General features: G+C 48.0%; 1 protein-coding gene across 1 annotated transcript in view; it reads right to left on the bottom strand.

Moving 5' to 3' along the window:
* The window catches only part of OSBPL10 (oxysterol binding protein like 10), a gene marked incomplete at its 5' end in the record, with an annotated part of 222325 nt that overhangs the window by 38848 nt on the left and 162031 nt on the right, over nucleotides 1-21446 (bottom strand). The window contains 2 exons of the mRNA XM_080934693.1: nucleotides 10476-10630; nucleotides 13395-13605. Of these exons, the coding sequence (XP_080790819.1) occupies nucleotides 10476-10630; nucleotides 13395-13605 (366 nt within the window). The remainder of the gene's footprint in view (nucleotides 1-10475; nucleotides 10631-13394; nucleotides 13606-21446) is intronic.

The raw sequence follows: 21446 nt of genomic DNA, 5'->3' as shown, positions 1-21446 counted from the left end.
GGGTTAGGGGAAGGGTACCAGACAATAGGAAATGTTGCCTACCACATCGCTACAGTCTCTTCCGAGCTTCCCCTCTTGTTCGCAGCTGTGTTCCACGCCACAGGACTGAGACGGAGGAAAAACAGAGAGGGGAGAATGGGGGGTTGAGGACACCGTATTCAGTGGGCAACTGAAAAGCCCTTGTCATTCGCCAGCATTAGGGCGCTTACTCCTCTGGGGACTGCAGCCAGGGACCAGAAACTGTTCTCCTTGATGCCTGGCTCTCTGGTAAGGCAGCAGCTCACAATGGACAAAATCCACGGTGACTGTGTTCCCAGCACTCTGATGGGTGCTTACGTCACAAAGCTACACTGTCCCAAGGGCAGGGGGCACAGAGGTGACATGATGAACAGTCCCCGAAGATTCACTTGACCCCACGACAAACTCCATTAAGTCGCCCAGACACATGCTGCCGGCCACGGAGTTTGTCCTCTCACTAAAGCAACGCCTGGCCCAGAGGGCTCGGAAAGGAGGGAAGGAGAGAGAGCAGGGAGAAAGAGGGTCTTGGGGGTGAAGCGTGAATGGAGAGCCATCTCCCAAAGCAATGGCAGGGACTTGGCCACGCCCTCAGGTAAGAAACCCATCAATCAGGTCATGATGTCATTCGAATCCTGTAGGCCTGGTGATGCTCCGTGTGCATGAGGCCCTGGGTTCGATCCCCCGGCATGGTCAGCAGCTTGTCCCCTTCTAACACACGGGAGGAGTAGCCTCACAAGTTCAGGGTCATCCTTGGCTACGATGCTTTTACTGGTCTCCTAATGCTTTTAAAGTGTGAGCTACTCTGAGAACCAAATATTTGTTCCTCAAAATGGACGCAGCACCACCCTTTATTGTCTCTTCATATTATTCATGGAGGAAGTGGAAAACAAAAAATCTCACTTTTCAGTTCTTGGGCTCAACCAGGGCCTTATCCACACTTGGCAAATGCGCCGCCACCAAGCAGGATACTACTTCTTTGCCAAATTCGATTCCCCGGTTCTATTTGGAAATGCAGGGAGGCTGAAGACGGCACAGATGGACCTGGATGCTCAGCTTCAGTGGGGCAGCTGAGGACAAGCACCCCAAGGTCCCCGGGGGACACTGGTCCTCTCCATTTCCCTCAAGGAACCATGGCCAGCAAGGACACAGTTGTTGGGAGGCTTCCTGTGGAGACTGAGCCCTGCAGACGAGTTATCTGGAAAATCTTCGCGCCACTAGGATTTTATATTTATCCCAGTGCCTTCACTTTTCCTCCCTTCTTCAGGGGAGAAAACTATAATGCATTATTGGTGAATTGGCCAAGCAAGAAAAAGAAAACATGGGGGAACCTTTATATTTTGACCTAATCTTATCTATAAAGACTACTTTAGTTTTGTAATTTCAAACGTTCCTGGTTAACTCTTCTGTTCTAGATATTGGGGATCTCCTTCCATTGGTCCATTATTATTATTATTATTATTATTACTATTACTATTATTATTACTATTATTATTATTTGTTGTTGTTATTGTTTTAATTTATATGTGTTTTTTGTCTTCGTACATGCCGTGGGCATGCCCAGTACTCATGGTGGTCAGAAGATCCCCTGGAACTGGAATTACAGGTGGTTGAGGGTCACCACATGGCGCTGGGGGTTGAACCCGGGGCCTCTGTAGGAGCAGCTGGTGCTCTTAACCCGGGAGGGAGTCATCTCTGCACCCCTAGCTGCTCTCTCCGCTTTACTGTGGCAGGGTTTCTCTCTGAACCCATAGCTGCCTGATTCCAGCCAGTCCACCCACACTGTGGGATTAAGGCTAAGGGATTAATGCTCCCAGGGAGTCAAACTGTCTGCATTTCAACCTGAATATACATTTGGAGACATCTCTGTAATCTGCGTAGGCATGGAGTGTACCAAGTTCCAGAGGCTCCCAGGGGGAGTGCTGTCTGTTCTTTCATGGCCTTAAGGCATTTTCAGTTGTTCTTGCACGTTAGTCTATTGGTCTGTGTTTCTGACTCCATTTTATTGCATACAGAGATTTTTTTTTATTTTTTTAAATTTTTTATTAATTTTTATTTATATGAGTACACTGTAGCCGTCTTCAGACACACCAGAAGAGGGCATCAGATCTGCCATGTGGTTGCTGGGAATGAAACTCAGGACTTCTGGAAGAGCAACCAGTGCTCTCAACTGTTGAGCCATCTCTCCAGACTGATTTTTTATATTTTCTATGATAAGGTCTCATTCCGGACTCCAGGCTGGTCATAAATTTAAGTTGATCCCCCTTCCTCTGTCTCAGGTTAACTTAACACTGCAAGTATTGATTGGCATGTCTATTGAAACATTTTTGTGTGGATGTCTGTACATGCAAGCTTATATGTAAACAATTTTCAACTTTAGACCTCTTTCTCCTCACGCCATCTCCTAGAGAAATGGGTCGTTTAAGGTCCTTACTTTACCCAAGCCTAAATGAAATGCAGGGATTTAAACAGTGGCTTCTGAGCCTGAGAGGCCACTGAAGTGTTTTTATAAATCTTAATTAAGAACACTTTTTAAAAATCAAAACAGGGTCCTACTGGCAGGCCCGGAACTCACTATGTAGCCCAGGCTAGCCTCAAACTCACAGAGATCCACCTGGTGCCTCTGCCTTCCAAGTTCTGAGATTAAAAGCACACACCACCAAACCTATCCCAGAATGTATTTATCTTGTGTGCATCCTTGTGGGTCACAGGCATGTAATGTCATTCAGAGATCCGAGAACAACTTTCTGGAAGACCTGGGATTGAACTCAGGTCCTCAGGCTTGACAGCAAGCACCTTTGCTCACTAATCCATTTCGTCAGCCCCAGGTAGGCCAGTTTAAAACCCAGAAACACAATTTACAATGAAACATAAAAACAGAGGAGCTTAACGTATCTTTGTCATAAAGATAATTTGGGCTTACTGTTTCGTTGGTGTGATAGAGCTATACTTTCCTACAATATAAACTTCCATACTCTTAGACTTCCTAAAAATCTATTTAAATGAAATATTGAGCACACCGAATGCGCTTCACAGAACATTAAAATGTTCTGAACACACCATTAAGGGATATCTGATCTTCTGAAGGAAGTCCTCTAGAGGGACAATAATCATCAAGACTAAAGACTTCATAGTACACTTAGTGTTTACGTAAAACAGTATTCATTAAGGCATGCGATAAAAGTTGGTTAAGTAACAAAAGTTTTTATTTGCTACATAAATTTTGGTAAGGATTTTCTTCTAAAACAGATTCTAAAAAGAAATTAAATTTTACATTTTCCCCTTAGTAGTCAAAGGCAATAGAAAACAAGACATAAAAATGTTTTATGCTAATCAAGATGCATGGTTTTAAGTACATTTGGAAAAGTAATACAAAGAATCTTTTTATAATTGCTTTGTAACCTTTTCTTGATTTATGGAGGTTGCCAAGAATAAGTTTTCTGAAATATAAGTAACTCAATATATAATTATAGATATAAAGTCAAAATACCTGAAAATGGTATTTTAGAAATCCTTTTATGATCCAGATGTGCTGGAGCACCCCTTAATCCCAGCACTTGGGGGGGGGGGTCAGAGGCAGGTGGATCTCTAAGAGTTTGATGTCAGCCTGATCTACACAGTGAGTTCAAAGACAGCCAGTACTTAGGAGACAGAGACAGAAAAGTCTCTGAGTTTGATGTCAGCCTGGTCTACGAGTACCACCTATGCCACCCAGGTTTACACAGTGAGACCTTATTCTTTAAAAAACCCATTTTATTAGATTATTGCTTTTCCGGGAATATTTTTATACTTCTAATTATAAACATTTAGAGCTATATTTAATTTCTCCCTCTCTCCCTCTCTTGCCCCCACTCTGTGTGTGTGTGTGTGTGTGTGTGTGTGTGTGTGTGTGTGTGTGTATGTGTGTGTGTGTGGCTATGTGCATTTGTGCCTTCAGAGACCAGAAAGGGCATCAGATCTCCTGGAGCTGGAGATTCAGGTACTTGCTAGCCCAGGTCCTCTGCAAGAACAGCAACACCCCTAGCCACATAGTTTTCTCCGGCCCCAACATAAGATTTTATCATTAAAGCTACGATACACATCAAATCATAATCATGAGTGGATATGTTTGTCAAAGATCTTTATATCCGTGTGATATTTTCTCTCCGTGATGGGTGCTCACTCTGCCCAGCAGCATGAAGAAGCCGGATCAGCTTTGGTATGGCTCTATGCAACGGGCAATGGAAACGGTCTGTCACTGAAGCTACCAAGAAAAGGGAGAACCAATTCTCCGCAGTGAAGGGGCAATTCAATTTTTAAAAATAATGATTTTCATCGAGTTCTCAGAGACGCTTCTACAATGATTTTTGCTTGGAAAACTTAAAATGTATATTCAAAAGGTTAAAACTTAAAAGCCTGGTCTAGTATGCAGAGGCAGTTTTGTGTAGTTTCTGACCTTAGCTCCATAAGAAATATACTAATATTCTATCTGTGTTGAGATGGCCTGCTTCCATTATTAGATGACAAGGTTGTTAATCAACAGTAATTAATTGCTAGTAGATAATATACATCTTATTATAAAATGTCACATCTTAATATCTAATATATATTCTTATGATAATATAAATATATAATGAATATATATATATAATGAAGTTAAGGCAAAACAAGTATTATTAACAATGGGGTAGCATTAAATTTAGAATGTTTTCATTGGACTCAAAAGTTTTTTATTTTTAGTGTGTGGTCCATGCATGGTGTGTGGTTCTATGTGTGTTATGTGGGCCTGTGTGTGCTGTGTGGTGTGTGGTCCTGTATGTGGTCTGTGGGCCTGTGTGGTGTGGTATGTGTGGGCCTGTGTGTGTTGTGTGGTGTGGTGTGTGGTCCTGTATGTGGTCTGTGGGCCTGTGTGGTGTGGTGTGTGGGCCTGTGTGTACTATGTGGTGTGGTGTGTGCAGAAGATATCAGGTGTCCCCATCTCTCTCCACCTTATTCCCTTGAGGCAGGGTCTCTCCCTGGAACTACAACCTGTGTTTTTTCCTGCGGGGCTGGCAGCCAACAGGTTCCAGATGCTCTCTGTTTTCCCGTCACCCAGACTGGGCTAAAGGTGTGCCTCACTCTGAGGGTGCTGGGATTCAAACTCAGGTCCTCGTGGTTTCATAGCAAGGGCTCTTAACCGCCAAGCTATGTCTCACAGCCAGACTTGCCTTGTCAATGATTTACCATTATTCCGTGCATGCGTTGGTGCAGGCGCGCGTGCTGAGGTCAGAGAGAAATTTCCACGGTTGCCTTTCACCTCCCGCCATCGATTCCGAGAGTCACGCTTTTCCCTGCCAAGCCCCTCGCTGGGCCCAGCTCAATTTTTACTGCTGTTAATATGTAGGGTAAAAATATGGTATATATAATACCATCTGCCCACGTGTTATAGATATGCTATAATGAGTCCCAGAGAAACATCGGCATGGAAATGCCATTGGGAAATTATTTTCTTCCCCTAATGATTTTCAGATCTGTTAAACAACCAGATAGTTCTGTGTATCCCAACAGTCTTCATGCTGCCAGTTGGACGGAGACAAAAAGACACAGACAAAGGCCCTCATCCTGTGTTTCTCACTGCTGCTCAGTGCTTACGACCGGAACCAAGAGCTGTAAGCCGTCTGCAGTCGATGGATTTATAAACCACAGCCACCGAGTTGGCAGAAGGCTACGAGGAAATTATTACTTTCACATGAAGTACAAGCTTAATTGTCATTATTTAAAACGCGGCGTCAGGATATTTAAACCCCAAAGGCTTGGTTTTATCTACCTCTCTGTTCCTTATCCAAAACCTAAATTTCAGAAAGTAAAAAGAGATGATTTAATCGCTGCCCTGCTGGGGATGATCTTCTCGAGAGGCAGGTGCCCTTCCTTCCCTGTGGCCACCAGATGATCCACACAGTGGACCCCAAGGACTGGAATTTCCCCCATAGTCTGTGGGAAGGGAGAAGCTGAAGTCTGGTGGTAGCCAGGAGTACCTTGCCATACACAGATTTCACTCAGTCCTGGAAACACACAGTAGGACCACCTTGCAGAACCGACTAGAGCTGAGATAATAAACGGCCCCTTCAGGCATTGCTCTGTAAGTAACCTCGGTAAAATCTGGTTCACTAAGTTACCCGGAAGGAACCGCTTCCTCCATCTGTCCTGTCTGCACACACAGCTGTCTCATTACGTCCACCCAGGGAAAACGACAGACAGAGCAAAGGCAAAGAGCCTCAACGTCAGCTGCCTGCCCCCAAACACACTGCTCCTAGATAGGGGAGGCAGAGTAAAACCTTCTACGGACTGAATTTGAATTTCAAATAGTGTTACAAACCTGTAAATTTGTTCTCCTGATTAATAAAACCAGGACCCTAACTCATTTCACGATGGAAGCACACTTAATTCTAGCCTTTAATCACTGGATTCCACATCAAAGCCCACCACACTCCCTTCTAGAGCCTAGATTTGACATATGCCCTTCTTTGAGCTTTGGTTCTGCTGAAAAGTAAGCAAACTCAATTTGAAAATGCGTGTGTGGGCCAGCACAATGGCTCACAGAGCAATGGTGCTTGCCACAAAGCCAAATGCCCTGAGTTCAAATCCCTGGACCCATGTGGCAGTAGGAAAAACCTGACTAATGCAAACTGTCCTCTTACCTTTACACAGGGCACTCGACCCACCCCCCCCAACATACACTAAATAAATGTAAAAAAGAAAATGCATGTGTTTTCTCCATAGATAAGTTGTTTTATGGTGAGCCAGGAACCAGTGAAGGGGACGGGCATGTGTTTGCATCCTAATTATGATTCTGGAAGACAAGAGTGGATGACCAAAGCCATAATCAAGAAGATGTTTTCCTTGAACTAACACACATAACTACAACCCTTGAACAGAGTTCTGGAGCATGGGAGTGTGTTCCTGCGTGCACACACACGTGGACACCACAGACTGGTGTTAGGTGGCTCCCCGGGTGCTTCCCACATTATTCTTCTGAGCCAGTCTTTCACTGGACCTTGGACACACCAACGGTACACAGGCTGGCCAGCGAACCCACAGTCCTGCAGTCTCCAACCGCCCAGCACCACCGCACCGGAAATACTGATGTGCACCACCAAACCAGCTCTCACATGGGCGTTGGGGACCCAAACTGCGGTCCTCGTGCCTCAGTGACGACATCACCAAGTGGACCATCTCCCTAGCCCCTTAAATTAGTTCTTCGATGAGGACCACTCACGGAAGTAACTTCGTTCTCTCTACCAACACAGGTGAGGAAGGAAAGGAGCGGTCTAGCCTGGAGAAACTGCCCTTCGCTCCTCCTGGAGTTGGTTTCTCCTGATACTGTAGGATGAGGCAACGTGCTTCATCAGACAGGAGAACTATTAGGTGGGTTTTGCTAGCTGCTTCAACTAGTAAGAGGAATGGGGGGAGAAAGAATGTTGACCCAAAAAGAAGACTACTTTCTAACCGCTGGCCATCTGGATTTTGAGAGTTATCTGTCAGGGTTGTCACAGAGGAAAAAAACGAGGAAGCCTTTACGAGAGAGCTTTAATTCTATCTCTAAAAACCAGCACCACCCCACCCCACCACTCCAAGGGGTCCCATGACTACATCTTACATCGCTCTCCCAAAAGGATGAAGGCGATAGCAACAGCCAGAAATCAACAGCTCGTTCAGGTTAGTGGCCAGACCTTTTCTTTTTCAGATTCTTTGTAAAAGCTAGACTTAGTAATTTTTTTTTGTTTTGTTTTCGTGTGTGTATTTTTTTTGTTTTTTGTTGTTGTTGTTTGCTTATTTTTGGTTTTTTTTGTTTGTTTGTTTTGCAGGGCTGGAGAGATGGCTCAGCACAAAACACTCGCTGCTCCCTGGAAGGACTTGAGTTTGGTTCCCAGCATCCTTGTCAGGAGACTAACAACTACCCATAACCCTGGCTTCAGGGGATCTGGCGCCCTCTACTGGCCTCCTCGGGCACACACATGCATGGGCACACACACACACAGGTCCTTTATTTAATCCTAAAAAAAAAATCTGTATGTTCCATGTGGAAGTCGGAGTACAATTTGGGAGAGTTGGTTTTCTCTGACTACCTTGTGAGTCCTGGGGATGAACTCAGGACATCACGTTTGGTGGCAGACATCTCGCCAGCCGCAGGAGCAGAAACAATGCATACTGTCTTCTGCCAATGCTACGATGGGTGGCATAAAAAAGACTAAAACCTTAAATTGAAACAATAGGCTGGCCTCAACCTTTAGGGGGCAGGGGACACAGGTGCCTGGGAAGGGAAGAAGAAACATACAGGGGGCCATACAACAAAACATGGAGACCCCAGACCTCCCTAGCATGTTTACTAGGCTCCAGTCTCCGAGAACCTGTACCTGAAAACACAGCTGGGAATGAGAACATAAAAACAAAGCATCATGGGAACCGAAGGATGGCTCGGTGGTTACTGCCAACCCCAAGGACCCAAGGTAAATCTCTGGGACCCATAAGGTGGAAGGAAGAAAATACCTCCCCAAAATTGTTCCCTGTCCTCCACACCTACACTGTAGCATTCACACACTCGTGTGCTCACACTCACAACCTCTCTCTCACATATGATAAGTGAATGTAACTTTTTTTAAAAAAGCCAGCTAATTAATTAATTAACATACTCTTTATCTTTTTGAGACGAGGTCTCATGTAGCCTAGGCTAGTCTAGAACTTTCTGTGTAGCCAAGGTTAACCCTTGAGCTTTTGCTCCTCCTGCCTCCGCCTTCCAAGTATTGGGATTACAGGTGTGCACCACCATGACCAGCCCATTGTGTTGTTTTTTTAAAATGCTTGTAGTTATTCACCCATCCTCAAATAACAACCCACACAGTCTCCTGAAGGACACAGGGCTCCCAGTACAGTCACCAACACTGGTGGGAACTCCCACATCGGCTGCATGGCTGTCTCAGCCTGAAACTCCTTGCAGAGTGACAGGCCACAGTTCACAACCCTACTCGCTCCAAACCCTGCTCAGGCACCTCGAAGAAGTGACGAGATATCGTCAGCAGATGGCTCCTGCTTTTGTAAAACTATGGCCACTAACTCATCGTCCAAGGGTGTCGGACAGTGACGCTCGGAGAGGGACAGCGATTGGCCACCACAGCCATCCTCTGCTGAAAGCTGCCCCTTTGCCCTTCCCAAATGAATATCATGAGTTTCCCACAGGTTTCCAGGCTAAAGTTATTCGGATGGACATTAAGAACTGTTCCTAACAGATGGCTAAAACTGGCCTTCGCCTGGCTCAAGAGAACGCACATATCAAACTATAATGTATACATCATGTGTGTCATTCTTGACACCGTATAAATTTGGCAGGAGGGACAGAGTTCCTTCTGCTGGCAGAAGGAGGGGGCCAGAGCTGTGGCGGGCGGGCAGGAGGCAGAGCCCTTGCAGCTGGGATGTGGCAGGTGGTGGGATGTGGCAGGTGGTGGGATGTGGCAGGTGGTGGGGTGTGGCAGGTGGTGGGGTGTGGCAGGTGGTGGGGTGTGGCAGGTGGTGGGATGTGGCAGGTGGTGGGATGTGGCAGGTGGTGGGATGTGGCAGGTGGTGGGATGTGGCAGGTGGTGGGGTGTGGCAGGTGGTGGGGTGTGGCAGGTGGTGGGATGTGGCAGTGGTGGGGTGTGGCAGGTGGTGGGGTGTGGCAGGTGGTGGGGTGTGGCAGGTGGTGGGGTGTGGCAGGTGGTGGGATGTGGCAGGTGGTGGGATGTGGCAGGTGGTGGGATGTGGCAGGTGGTGGGATGTGGCAGGTGGTGGGATGTGGCAGGTGGTGGGATGCAGCTGGGGTGTGGCAGGTGGTGGGATGTGGCAGGTGGTGGGGTGTGGCAGGTGGTGGGATGTGGCAGGTGGTGGGATGTGGCAGGTGGTGGGGTGTGGCAGGTGGTGGGGTGTGGCAGGTGGCCAGCACCTGCCGAGGTTGTCCTGAGATAGAACAGGGTAGTCCCTGTGCTGCCTGAACCTGCTGCTTAGAACACAGACGAGGATGTCTCATCCCTCGCCTGTTGGAGGCATGCAGGAGTCAAGCTGGTGAGGCAGGGGCTTGGACAGCATGAACCATATGGAGAAGCCACAATTCAGGGCAGCGGTATGATGTCATACAGCTGTTCCCATTATGCCAAGGGGCGTGTTTAGATACGTTTAGGGTCAGTTAGAATTTCTCCCACTTCAAGTTAAAATGAGGTTCATTTCCATCAAAATTGGAGGCTCCTCACTGGTAGAACAGCAAACTGGCTCCAGCTGCCAGACAGATGGGCAAGGCAGACAGACGGGCAAGGGAGAGTGCCGGGCAGGCAGGGAGCTCATTTTGTCTCTCCAAGGGATTCTTGCTTTCGATAACGTGCCCCCTCTTAGAGCAGCGAGCGGGTTATAAGTGTCCTTACTCACTTTCTAGACAAGTAACACAAGCAACGGGTGTGCCGGGAAAGGCCTCGGCTTACCTCTGGCTCCGGCTGTGAGCTGTGCTCCTCTTCGGCCGAGTTTGGTGGAATCGCCCATGTTATGTTGGCACTGGCTGAGGGCAAAGAGCCAAGGGTCCCATTTTTCAGTTGGTCTGTGGAATGTGACGAGGGCCCATGCCATCCCAGGATGGTCTCTGAAATAAAGAGCTAAAGTGACGCCAGAGAGTCTCCAAAGCAAACACTTAGAGCCCGCTAAGTCGTGTGAGGGAACTCTTGTGACGTGGGCCCCTGGTTACACATGGTGGGGTCCGTTTTGAAGGAGGTGCCTGACTCTGCACATGAGAGACATTTTCCTACAGCATCAGGACCAGGGTCATCACAGACTGGGAAGGAACAATTGTCAAGTATCTTTCTCACTTTGACTTTCTCCCATTTGACTTGGTCTTCCTCAAGGCCTCTCAGTGGACCTGGTGCTCACCACATTCAGCTAGGCTGACTGAATGAGCACCAGGAATCCACCTGCCTCCACCTCCTCAGAGCTGGTATTGCAGATACACACGCTGCATCCACCCGGCTCTTTGTGTGGGGGTCTAACTCAGACAGCAGCTCTCACGCTAGTGTGGGAAGTACTTTGCAAGTCACCTCCAAAACAATCTTACCAACATCAGATAATAATGGTGACGTTTAACCTGCAAAGATAATTCACAGTATTTGACCAAGACCGAGTCATATTATCAGAGTTAGGCTGCTCGAGATGTGGTCTGTTGCTTTCTGCTCACACTTCAAAAAAAAGATGTTCACAGTGTGGGCCCAAGGAGCTGCTCCTGTTGCCAGATGTGGCCAGCTGCTGTGGATATGAAGAAAGCCCGCCTTTCAGGGCCAACATGCCTGGTCCATTCTAGCAAGAAATAATTCTAACGAGTAGCAGCCTGCTAAGCCAAAAGCATTTTTCTGATCTTCCTTCGACTCCACCCCATGAGGGGGAAAAGATGTTCTCCTCCAATATGATGTTATGGTATAATAATAATATTACTACTACTACCACCATGGAATATCTTGGAGCTTATTAATGAAGATGAGAATAATTACAGGTGGGTTTCTTATATTTTTGGTTGTGAGCCTGGCCTTTAAAGGCTGAGACATCTTTCCAGCCCTGTAGCTCTTCCTATCTTACTGACGGACGGGCATGATCACATTTCCATCCTGCCTTAAAACCATAGAATAAAAGTGACCTGCAGCGGCAGCTCTGCCAGAAGGGAGGAGACAGAAATGGCAGGCGCTGGGTGGAAGAGCGGGAGAAAATGGAAGTGGGCGCCCAGAAAAGCCAAGAACAGCCGTGAGTGTCACCATATCACCACAACCATTCCCAGCGAGATGCTCTTATCAACAGCATTTTCCAGGAATCTTGGGAGCAGAGGATAATGTTCTAGAACATGAGAGGGGGAATGTGGACCGATGGCCTTCTATCCCAGCTTTCCTCTTACCTGTCAGCCCCCATCCCAGCCCACCTGAGTCACCGACCTGACAGAGCTAGCCCTAGCACCCCATTTCCCAAGCCTACTTTGTGCCCAAGAACACTCATGAGCTTGAAGGTGCAATCCAAGTGTCAAGAGGACAGACACCCTGTCTGGACACTCTAGTCTACTGTTCATTTTATAAAGGACTCCTTTGGGCTGGAGAGATGGCTCAGTGCTTAAGAGTAATGACTGCTCTTCCAGAGGTCCTGAGTCCAAATCCCAGCAACCACATGGTGGCTTATAACCATCTGTAATAAGATCTGATGCCTTCTTCTGGTGTGTCTGATGACAGCTACAGTGTACTTATATATAATAAATAAATCTTTTTTTTAAGAATTTCTTTTTAATTATGTGTATGCATGCAGCACAGGTGTGGTAGACACATGCACATGAGTGTAGGTGTCTGTGGAGGCCAAGGGGACATCAGATTCCTGGGGCTGGAATTACAGTCAACCATGTGCCAACTGATGTGGATCTTCCGAGTGCTCTTAATCCTGAGCCATCTCTACACCCCCCTCCATACTATTCTTATACCCTTTCTGAAGCCTGAAATCATTTATTTATTAGGTTTTGGTATTGAGCCATCTCCCCTTAAGCTATTTTTTGTCTTTAGTATTGAATTTAACCTTCAGTGATGTCTTTCTGCCCGGTCACTACTTACTCCTCAGATAGGACAGAAGTCTCTTGGAGCCCTGTGTTCCTGCCTCTGGCTTTTGGAAGAAGAACTAACAAAGCTTCTGGACCATTCTTCAGCAAAGTCCTCCCACATGACCAGCCACCACAGGAGGCCTGCCTGACACTGTCCCTAAAGGGACTTGCACAAATCTGTCCTTTAGAGGGAGTGAACAGGACAGAAAGGAGAGGTCAGGCGGAGTGTCTGCCATCTGTTGTGGCTGCCAAGCTGTGGAGGATGGATGCCGTGGAGACACTGGAGGGTACATGGTGCTGGCTCTGAACGATGGCAAACCGAGAGCAGGAATCACCGACAGATTAAAACATCAGGGCAAGGCCGCCAGATCCACAAGGACACTTGACAGCCTCCGGATACACACTGGGTGCGTTTTTATAGGATGGTACAGTATTGGGGAGGAGGGACGGAGAATTATCTGGACCAAAGGATAGCAGGATGGATAGGGAAAAGGTAGGCCATGGTGGTCGTCACCTATAACTGCCGAACTCAGAATCCTACGGCAGGAGTATCACCATAAGATCAAGGCTAGCCTAGACTATGTAGCAAGCTCAAAGCTACCTGGGACTACACAGTAACGTCCTCTCTCGGCACACTAAGAATGAATGAACAGATGGGTGGGATGGGACGGGAGGCAGGTACACACAGGTAAACAGGAGGAATGCATGGGATGAGATGCTCGAGTGTAATCAGGGGCAACACGCCTCTCCATCAGACAAGCCTGGGGTGGGGGGCTGGGAACACAGTACTCACCCGAGGCTCCCGGCTTGTGGCTGGGTGGGCCCGCCTGGCGCACACTCTGCTGGAGCAGGGTGAGGCACTCCCCGAGGCAGCTGAGGGTGGCAGCAGAGGTAGCCTTCAGGAGAAGCAGGTCCTGGTCCAAGGCAGTGAGGGGGCCGGAGCCTGGTAGAGACTCGATGGCGTGAACGAGGTTCTTCTGCTGACCCTCCACCTGGTTCATCATCTAGAAAACAAGAACCTGGAGGTGAAGGGAGGAGCCTTGGAGCTGGACGGAGGCAGAGGACTGCCTACAGGATGCTCTCAGCGTGCTTGGCCTTTGCGGCCCCTGGGTCTGGGTCTATCCATTGATGCCCCAAACACTGACCCAAAGAGAATGTTAGGATGCCATCAGCACTAAAAGAGATGGCAGGACCATCAGGGATGACTGCACAGCCATTCAGGAAATAAGTCAACAGTCATCACATTAAGAACCAGAGACCCTGGACTAGGGAGACAGCTCGGTTGGTAGAGTCCTTGCCCGGCACACACAAAGCTCTGTGTTCAGTCCCCAGCGTCACATAGAACAAGGCATGGTGTTGCATGCCTGTAATCCCAACACTGGGCAGGTAGAGGCAGGAGGGCCAGAGGTTCAAGGTCATTCTCTGCTACGTGGTGAGTTCAAAGCCAGCCTAGGCTGTGAGATGCCTTTAAAAACAATGCAGGTCTCTGCAACCCTCAACACTCCATTTCTATGCTGGGCTCTCCCTCACAGCAACGGCTGTTTCTTCTCTTCCGGTTCCAGTCGGTCACTTCCACACACCGCCATCCTCAAGCACAGCGAAATTAGGAGCTGAAGTGAGAAAAGCCAAGGCAAACTGCCACACCACCCCATTCCACAAAAATCACTACATAGGACACAACTTTCTGTCGTGGCGTAAAACATGGGGAAGAGGAGGACAGCCAGGAACAAGAGAGTCAGCTCTAGGCCCTGGCTCAGCCCATGACAAAACTTAAGGAACCCTCCTTGTGGTCTGCCTTCAGTTGGCAAACAGCAACCTGTGTCTTTGAATGGCATATCAAGGAGAGAGCGCTCCACGGGGAGCGAGCGGAGTTCTCAACGGTTATTTTGTGCCATTTGGGCCTCCTGTGGCTTACAGCTTGTCATGTGAAGGAGGAGGTTGCACGTAAACCGCTAAGCACCACACCTAAAGGATAATTAGTCACTCCAAGAAGAGAGGGACAACCCAAGGTCACAGGGCTGCTGGCACAGCCAGCCAGTGCCTGTGCTGGACACTGGCCCATTGCTCTTTGGGTTTCCCCACAAAAACCTGTCCTCAGCTTAGAGTGACATTTCCTGCTCCATCCCTGTCAGTCCCAGAGGATTCCTGTCACCACTGTGATTGGTCCAGCTGCTAAGAATCAGGAAGTGAAAGACCTGGGTCCGCTACTCTCCAGTGTTACATTGTCCCGGGCTCCTGAGTTTGGACACTTGGTCGCCAGCTGGGTGGTGCTGTTACAGGATTTTGGGGAGCCTTCTGAAGGTGGACCCAAGTTGGAAGAAGCAGATCATTCGGTTATGGGCCTGGGGGTTGGCTGCCATCCCCCCTACTGCCACGCAGCTGCCCCCATGTCTTCGCTGACACCATGGAATCCTCACACCATGACCTAAAATGAACTTCTCTTCCCTTAAGTTGGGTCTTGTCAGATATTTTGCCACAAAGAAAAGCAGCAAATATGCCAAGCATGGACTCTGTGCCACACTGGCTTTGAAAACAAATGTTATTTTCTATTTGTGTAGTCATGTGCTTTAACAAAAAAAAAAAAAAAAAAAAAAAAAAAAACGCATCTGGGCTGGGGGGTGCCCAGTAAGCCCGGTGCCTGCTGAGCAAGCCTGGGGATCTGGGTTTGATTCCTAGAAGCCACATCAAGAAGTGAGTCCCTGGAAACCAGCAAACCTAAGGTTCAGTGAGAGACCCTGTCTCAAAAAGTACAGTAAGGAGAGATTAAGGAAGATACCCAGCCTACACCACACAAACACACACACACACACACACACACACACACATCACATCACATCACATCATATTCTCTCTCTTCTCCCCCATCCATTTCAATTTTTATCCATGGTTATAAAAACACCACAGAGATGCAATCTGGACCCCCCCCCCCACTTTACTGTGCACAGCTATAATCTGGACACACACACACACACACACACACACACACACACACACTTTACTGTGCACATACATAATATGGATCCCCCCCACATACAATTTACTGTGCACACCCATAATCTGGACCCCCCCCACACACTTTACTATGCACACACACTTTACTGTGCACACATATATACACACACACACACTTTATTGTGCACACTTATAATCCAGAAGTGCAGCTCGGTCTCTGCACTTACAGAGGCTTCTGCTCCTTGGCACAGTGCCTAAGCCACCACAGGGCTCAGCTGGCCCCTTTCTCCGTCTCCTCCAGACAGCTTCTTGAATCAGTTTAAATTAAAATTGTAACCCAGGGCTGAGGTGCAGTTCCGGGGAGATGGTGGAGGGGACAGAGCACTTGCCTAGTTGCACAAAGCCCTGGGTTCGATCCCAGTACCATGTGAACTGTGTGTCCTCACATACCTAGACCCCAGCGCTCAGGAGGTGGAGGCCGGAGATGAGGACCAATCTCGGCCACATCAAAACTTCAAAGCCAGACCAGGAAACCAAAGACCATGTAACAAAGGGAAAAGAACTTCAACTCCGACTGAATTCCTTGCACCCCGACCCTCCTCCAGAGCTTGAGCTTCCGAAGCCTTTATCCCCTCCGATGGGTGTGTGACACTGGCCTGCAGGCGGGGGGCCGCTGTCCACACTGTGCACAGACAAACCCCAGATGCAGTCTGAAAAGCTCCCAATGTTCTCTCAGCAAAGTGCAGGGGGATTTATTTAGGACCCAAAGTTTAGAGAAACCACCCTGCTGAATAAGCAAACAGGGCTTTGGCCTTCTGAGTCCTTTACTTCACTAAGGAACAGTATCTTCTCATCTCTTTTGGCTTGCCAAGAGATGCTGCCAACTGGTTAAGTCTAATTTCAAACAAGATAAAATATCGTCATCCACTGACAGCCAACGGCACACACATCGGCTAACAGACAGCGAAATTTTATACTATTTGTACAACTCAGCACTTTCTCAAAATTCTTACCATAAAACTTAGTCTTGGAAAAATGATTCTGCCCCCCCCCCCAGAACATAATGATGAAGGCCATAATCAATTTTCTTTTAACTGAACAGTGCTATAAAGCTTAACAAAAAAGGTAAGCAAGATAAAGCTGCTAACTGATATGGAATATTCTCAGTTTTAATCAGCAAAGAGACCCATACTCCAATTATATTGGACAGCATGAATACTTGCTATTCTGCAAGCAGAAGCTATTATGTAGATCCTAGGTAATAAACACACAGGCTTATGGGATATCCTGTCCTATTGTTACCGAAGCCTGTGCCCAGAGATGGAGTCGCACGTCAGCTCTCTGAAAGCATTCAACAGTGTCTACCAAGAGCCAGTACCAGAGGCAGGGAGACCTATGTTTACAATGATAGAGATATCCTGGGACCCAGGGGGACAGGGATGGGATGGACATGCAAGCCTATGCCCTGGGCCCTGTATTTAAATGTCAACAGCGCCCCCTGGAGCAACTCTAGGCCTGGTATAAGGCATCTACTGGCTTTAGTCACCTTTCTGAGTAAACTGAGCACTGAAAATAACCAGAAGAAAACTCCAGTTCCAGAGGATGTGGCGCCCCCTTCTGGTCTATGTGGGCTCTGCGCACACAGTGTTCAGACATACACTCAAGAAACACGCACAAAGAAAAGAAAAGGAAACTCAGGGGTAGTGAGATGGCTTAGTGGGTAAAGGCTCTTACCACCTTAGGACCTACATGGTGGGAAAAGAGAACCAACTCCTAGAAGTTACCTTCTGACCTCCATCCATGTGTATGCCAAGTCACACATATACACCACACACACACACCCCAAACACACATACCACACACCCTACACACCCACACATACCACAACACACACACATACACCCCACTTATTGTTTTTAATAACAAAGCAAGTACAAATTTCAACTTAGTCTGGCATTCGGCTTCTTAAGGACACCACCAACCGGTAACTCAGGCACAAAAATGGATCCCGAGTTAAATGTCAAAGGCACAGACATGGGTGAGGCTGCGTTTCCCAGATAACCCACTGCACAGGAAGTGGGGAACCCCTGGCCAGTTTCCATAGTGCCTGAAGAGGCGATGTGCGGTATGGAATCAAATCACGGGAGTCGGTGCTGACAGGCTTGTCAGCTGCATGGAAAAGTAAAATGCAAAAACCAGGGACAGTGCACAGGAGCCCAAACCCACATGTTCACTCCTGGAAAGAGCTGAAGAAAGCTTTGGAGGGGAATGGGTGGACAAGGGGCTCCTCTGTCCCTGCTCCTGCCATTTCTCAATTGCAAACCTTCACACTGGTTGCTGAGGTATCTGCAAAGGCCAGTGCCAACAAGGTCGGTCATCTGTCCCTTACGTAACAGATCGCTGTGCCTCATGACCACAGATTTCTCCTCCATCAGGAGCCACAGCTAGGCTGTGTGCTTCGGTTGGCAAAGCCAAAATGGACTGCCTGGGCCCTTCCTTAACTCAATCTACCTGCTTGGAAGCAGACGGGACAACCCACACCACTGACAAGGTGGCTTTATTGGGCATTTGTCCCTGATTTTCTGAGCCACTGCTAACTAACTGGTCCAAGTGACTAACTGGGGGTTTCTGTTTACCAATGGCCTTTGGAGACAAACAACCTAACTCCATCCTTCGTGGCTGAAAAAAAAAATTCCACTGTGTTTGTGAGTGTGTGTGTGTGTGTGTGTGTGTGTGTGTGTGTGTCTATGTGTGTGGTATGTGTAGTATGGTGTGTATGTGCGTGTGTATAGTGTGTGTGTACATGTGTTTGGTGTGTATCATATGTGTGTGTCAAGTGTGTGTGTAGGTGTGTGGTTTTTGTGTGTGTGGTGTGTGTGTGACATTGTTTATCTACTCCTCTGCTGTTAGATATCTAGACTTACTCCCTAATCTTCGTCTAGTCTTAATTCAACCACCATACGGTAAACCAAACTTTCCATTCTTAGTATCTGACCTTGTCTCCCCCCTCCAGAGGCACAGCCAATGCTCTGTGCCCGAGTCTCTCCTGTTTACTCCTCACCAAATACCTAACAATAAAACTGGCCTTGTCGAATCAGTAGATTCTACTGTTAACATCTAGAGAGAGAGCTTATTGGTTAAGACACACAAACACACACAGACAAAGCTCTCAAATACATAAATAAATCTGTAGAAAGCACCTAGAGGGCTGACTTTGCTATCTGCAATGACTTTTCCCATGATTCTCCTGTGCTGGCAATTTCACCCACCCTGCAACACCCCAGCTTTGCTCCCTCCCACCCCTGAGGATGCCGACCTGGAATAGCAGAGCTCACTGTGCAGAGAATCCCAGCATCATCCAAAGAGACACCGCCCTCTCTCCCCACTCTGGCTTTTAGCCCATTGAAATGTGGTCCCAAAGAAGTTGGAATTTCTCCCCCAAGAATCTCATACTGGGAGAAGGAAAAGGCAGAAGGCAGGTACCACCTGGAGCAGGACACTTGGGGGAGATTTCACAGTCTTGACATGTCAGATCACCTTGGCAGAAGGGAGCCCAGAGCATTATGGGTCAATGATGGGCAGGACCACCTTGACCAGGACTGGTTAGCTATGATGTTCCCCACCCCCACACCCTCCCCCCCTCTGCCCCTCCCCACCTCATTTTGTTTTAGTCACTCAATTGCATGTGTTTTTTGTTTTTCAGTTGACAACTGATCCTGCAACATCACGATCAGACACACCTGTGAGGGCTCTCCCGGGTACACAGACACACGCACCCTGGAGCCACTCCAGCTGGCAGAGAGCATCACACACAGACCTCGCCGGCTGGTCAGAAAGCTGCATGAACGTGTTCGGGTAGAGGACCCAGGTTTTCAGGAACCTGGCAGGAGAGGTGCGTTCTCTGCTGCCGTTTGCTCGGTGATGCTTGGATTCCCAGCCCATTTGCTTTGGATGTTGGAGGCCATTACTAACTTTGATACAGAACGACTTAACATCTCTGTCTGATCCCCATGCCTGGGAGGCTGGACAGGATAATGGCATTTTTCCATCTCAACATTATAACAGCTGGCCTCTGTCATGGGTTCTGTGAGGGGGGAAATGAAAGTGCGCTGGGTGGGACTATCCCTTCTGAGCCTGTTCTGGGTCCTCAGTGGTGTAGTGGTATATGCCAGGCCAGGAAATTCCAGAGATGTTTGTAAACTAGCTCAACTGCCCCGGGCAGAGGGCAGAGACACCCCCCCCTACACACACACACACATACACACACAGGCATACACACCAATTACACATTCAAAAGCCTTTCTGAAGAGGGCCAGCCATGATTTCCTAAGAATGTCATTTTTCTCTGACTTTTCTAGAACCACCACTGCCATCCTCCCAGCTCCACAGCACAGCAATACAGATTACAAATGTCCTCCTCACAAATGCCTGAGAAACCGACCTGGATGGACAGAAGTCTCAGGACGGCCGAGAGCCCCAGGCTAGGGAGACTGCACAAGCGAACGTGAGGTCCTGGGTTTGAATCTCTAACATCACATGAAAACCCAGGCATGGGGCTGGCAACATGGTCAGCCTGTGAAGATGGCTGCTTGGTACAAGGGCAGTACACCCTGTGTGGTGCTGGAGACCACACCCTGGGCCTCACACACACCAGGCAGACACTACCACTGAGCTACACTACCACTGACCTACACTACCATGGAGCTAAACCTTCAGCCTGGACCTCAGTTTTAGAACAAAAGCCCCTTCCCAAAGCCATCCCCATTACTCCTTATGTGTACATCAAGCCCATTTTACTACATATCCCAGGCTAGCCCAGAGCTCATGATCCTCTTGCCCGAGCCTCCCAAGAATTATGTAGTAACAGGTGTGCCTCACTGTCCTGAATTCTTGCTGAAAGACTGAGGAACGGAGTCTTTTTAGAACTGTGTACAAGATGCCACAAATATGACACCCCAACTATCACTGTGCTGTGTGACAAGCTCTCTCAAACAAGGTGTGCTGTGAGCTCATCTTTACCAACAATGGACCCATGAGCAGCTCTGAAGACCAAGACGTTTCCTTCCCAGACAGGAGCTTGTCAGCTGAGGAGCCATCTCCTTTGGTGAGAATGTGTCCTGTCTGTCCCAGGAAAGGATAGGCAACAAGGAAGGGGAGACTGTCCTCCCAGGGGAAGCCATCAAGGTCCTCTGCTCTCAGTACAAAGGGCACCTAGGATGTCACTTTTCTCCTGGACACCTGCCTTCCCACACGTGTCTGAGGAGGACAGCGGTGGCCTTCAAACTTGCAGTCAAAGCCAGAGCTGAAGTCACACACTCTTCTCTCCATGTCTCCCATGCAGAGCGAACTCTTTCCTGACTGTTTTACCACAGCGGTCCCTTCCAACCAAGAGCCACAGAGCACAGAGAGAAATTTCTTTTTTATTCTCTGCAATACTCGCACCAAGATTAAAAGTGACGTCTGAATTCTACTTATCAACAGTCAATGCTAACACCTTAATGTGCTAGTGACTGGCGAAGACACAAACGGAGAGGTTGCTGATGTTGTTCTCAAAGGAAATGCAACTAAAGAGGGGGCTCTGAGCGGACGATCGGGACACAGAGCCTCCCCTCTACTGAGATCTTTGTGGTGCCTTCTCTCCTCGGCCTCCAACATCCTGAACCTGAACATCTATCAGATCCTGAATACAGATCAAGGAAATTCACTTTCTATGGATGTGAAGCTGGCTTCCCTGGCATGAGGTGCCTAAAGCAATAGTGCAGGGACACGGGGAGACCCTGCACTCTCATATATATATATGCACACAAACATATATGCATGCACATACATGCACACAGACATACATGCACACACATTTCTAAATAAAAATTTTAACTATAAAATACTTCTTCTT

This window comes from Micromys minutus, assembly GCF_963924665.1.
Source record: "Micromys minutus genome assembly, chromosome: 21".
NCBI lineage: Eukaryota > Metazoa > Chordata > Mammalia > Rodentia > Muridae > Micromys > Micromys minutus.
Note: the sequence above shows the minus strand (reverse complement) of the source record. Positions and strands in the feature narration are given on the sequence as shown.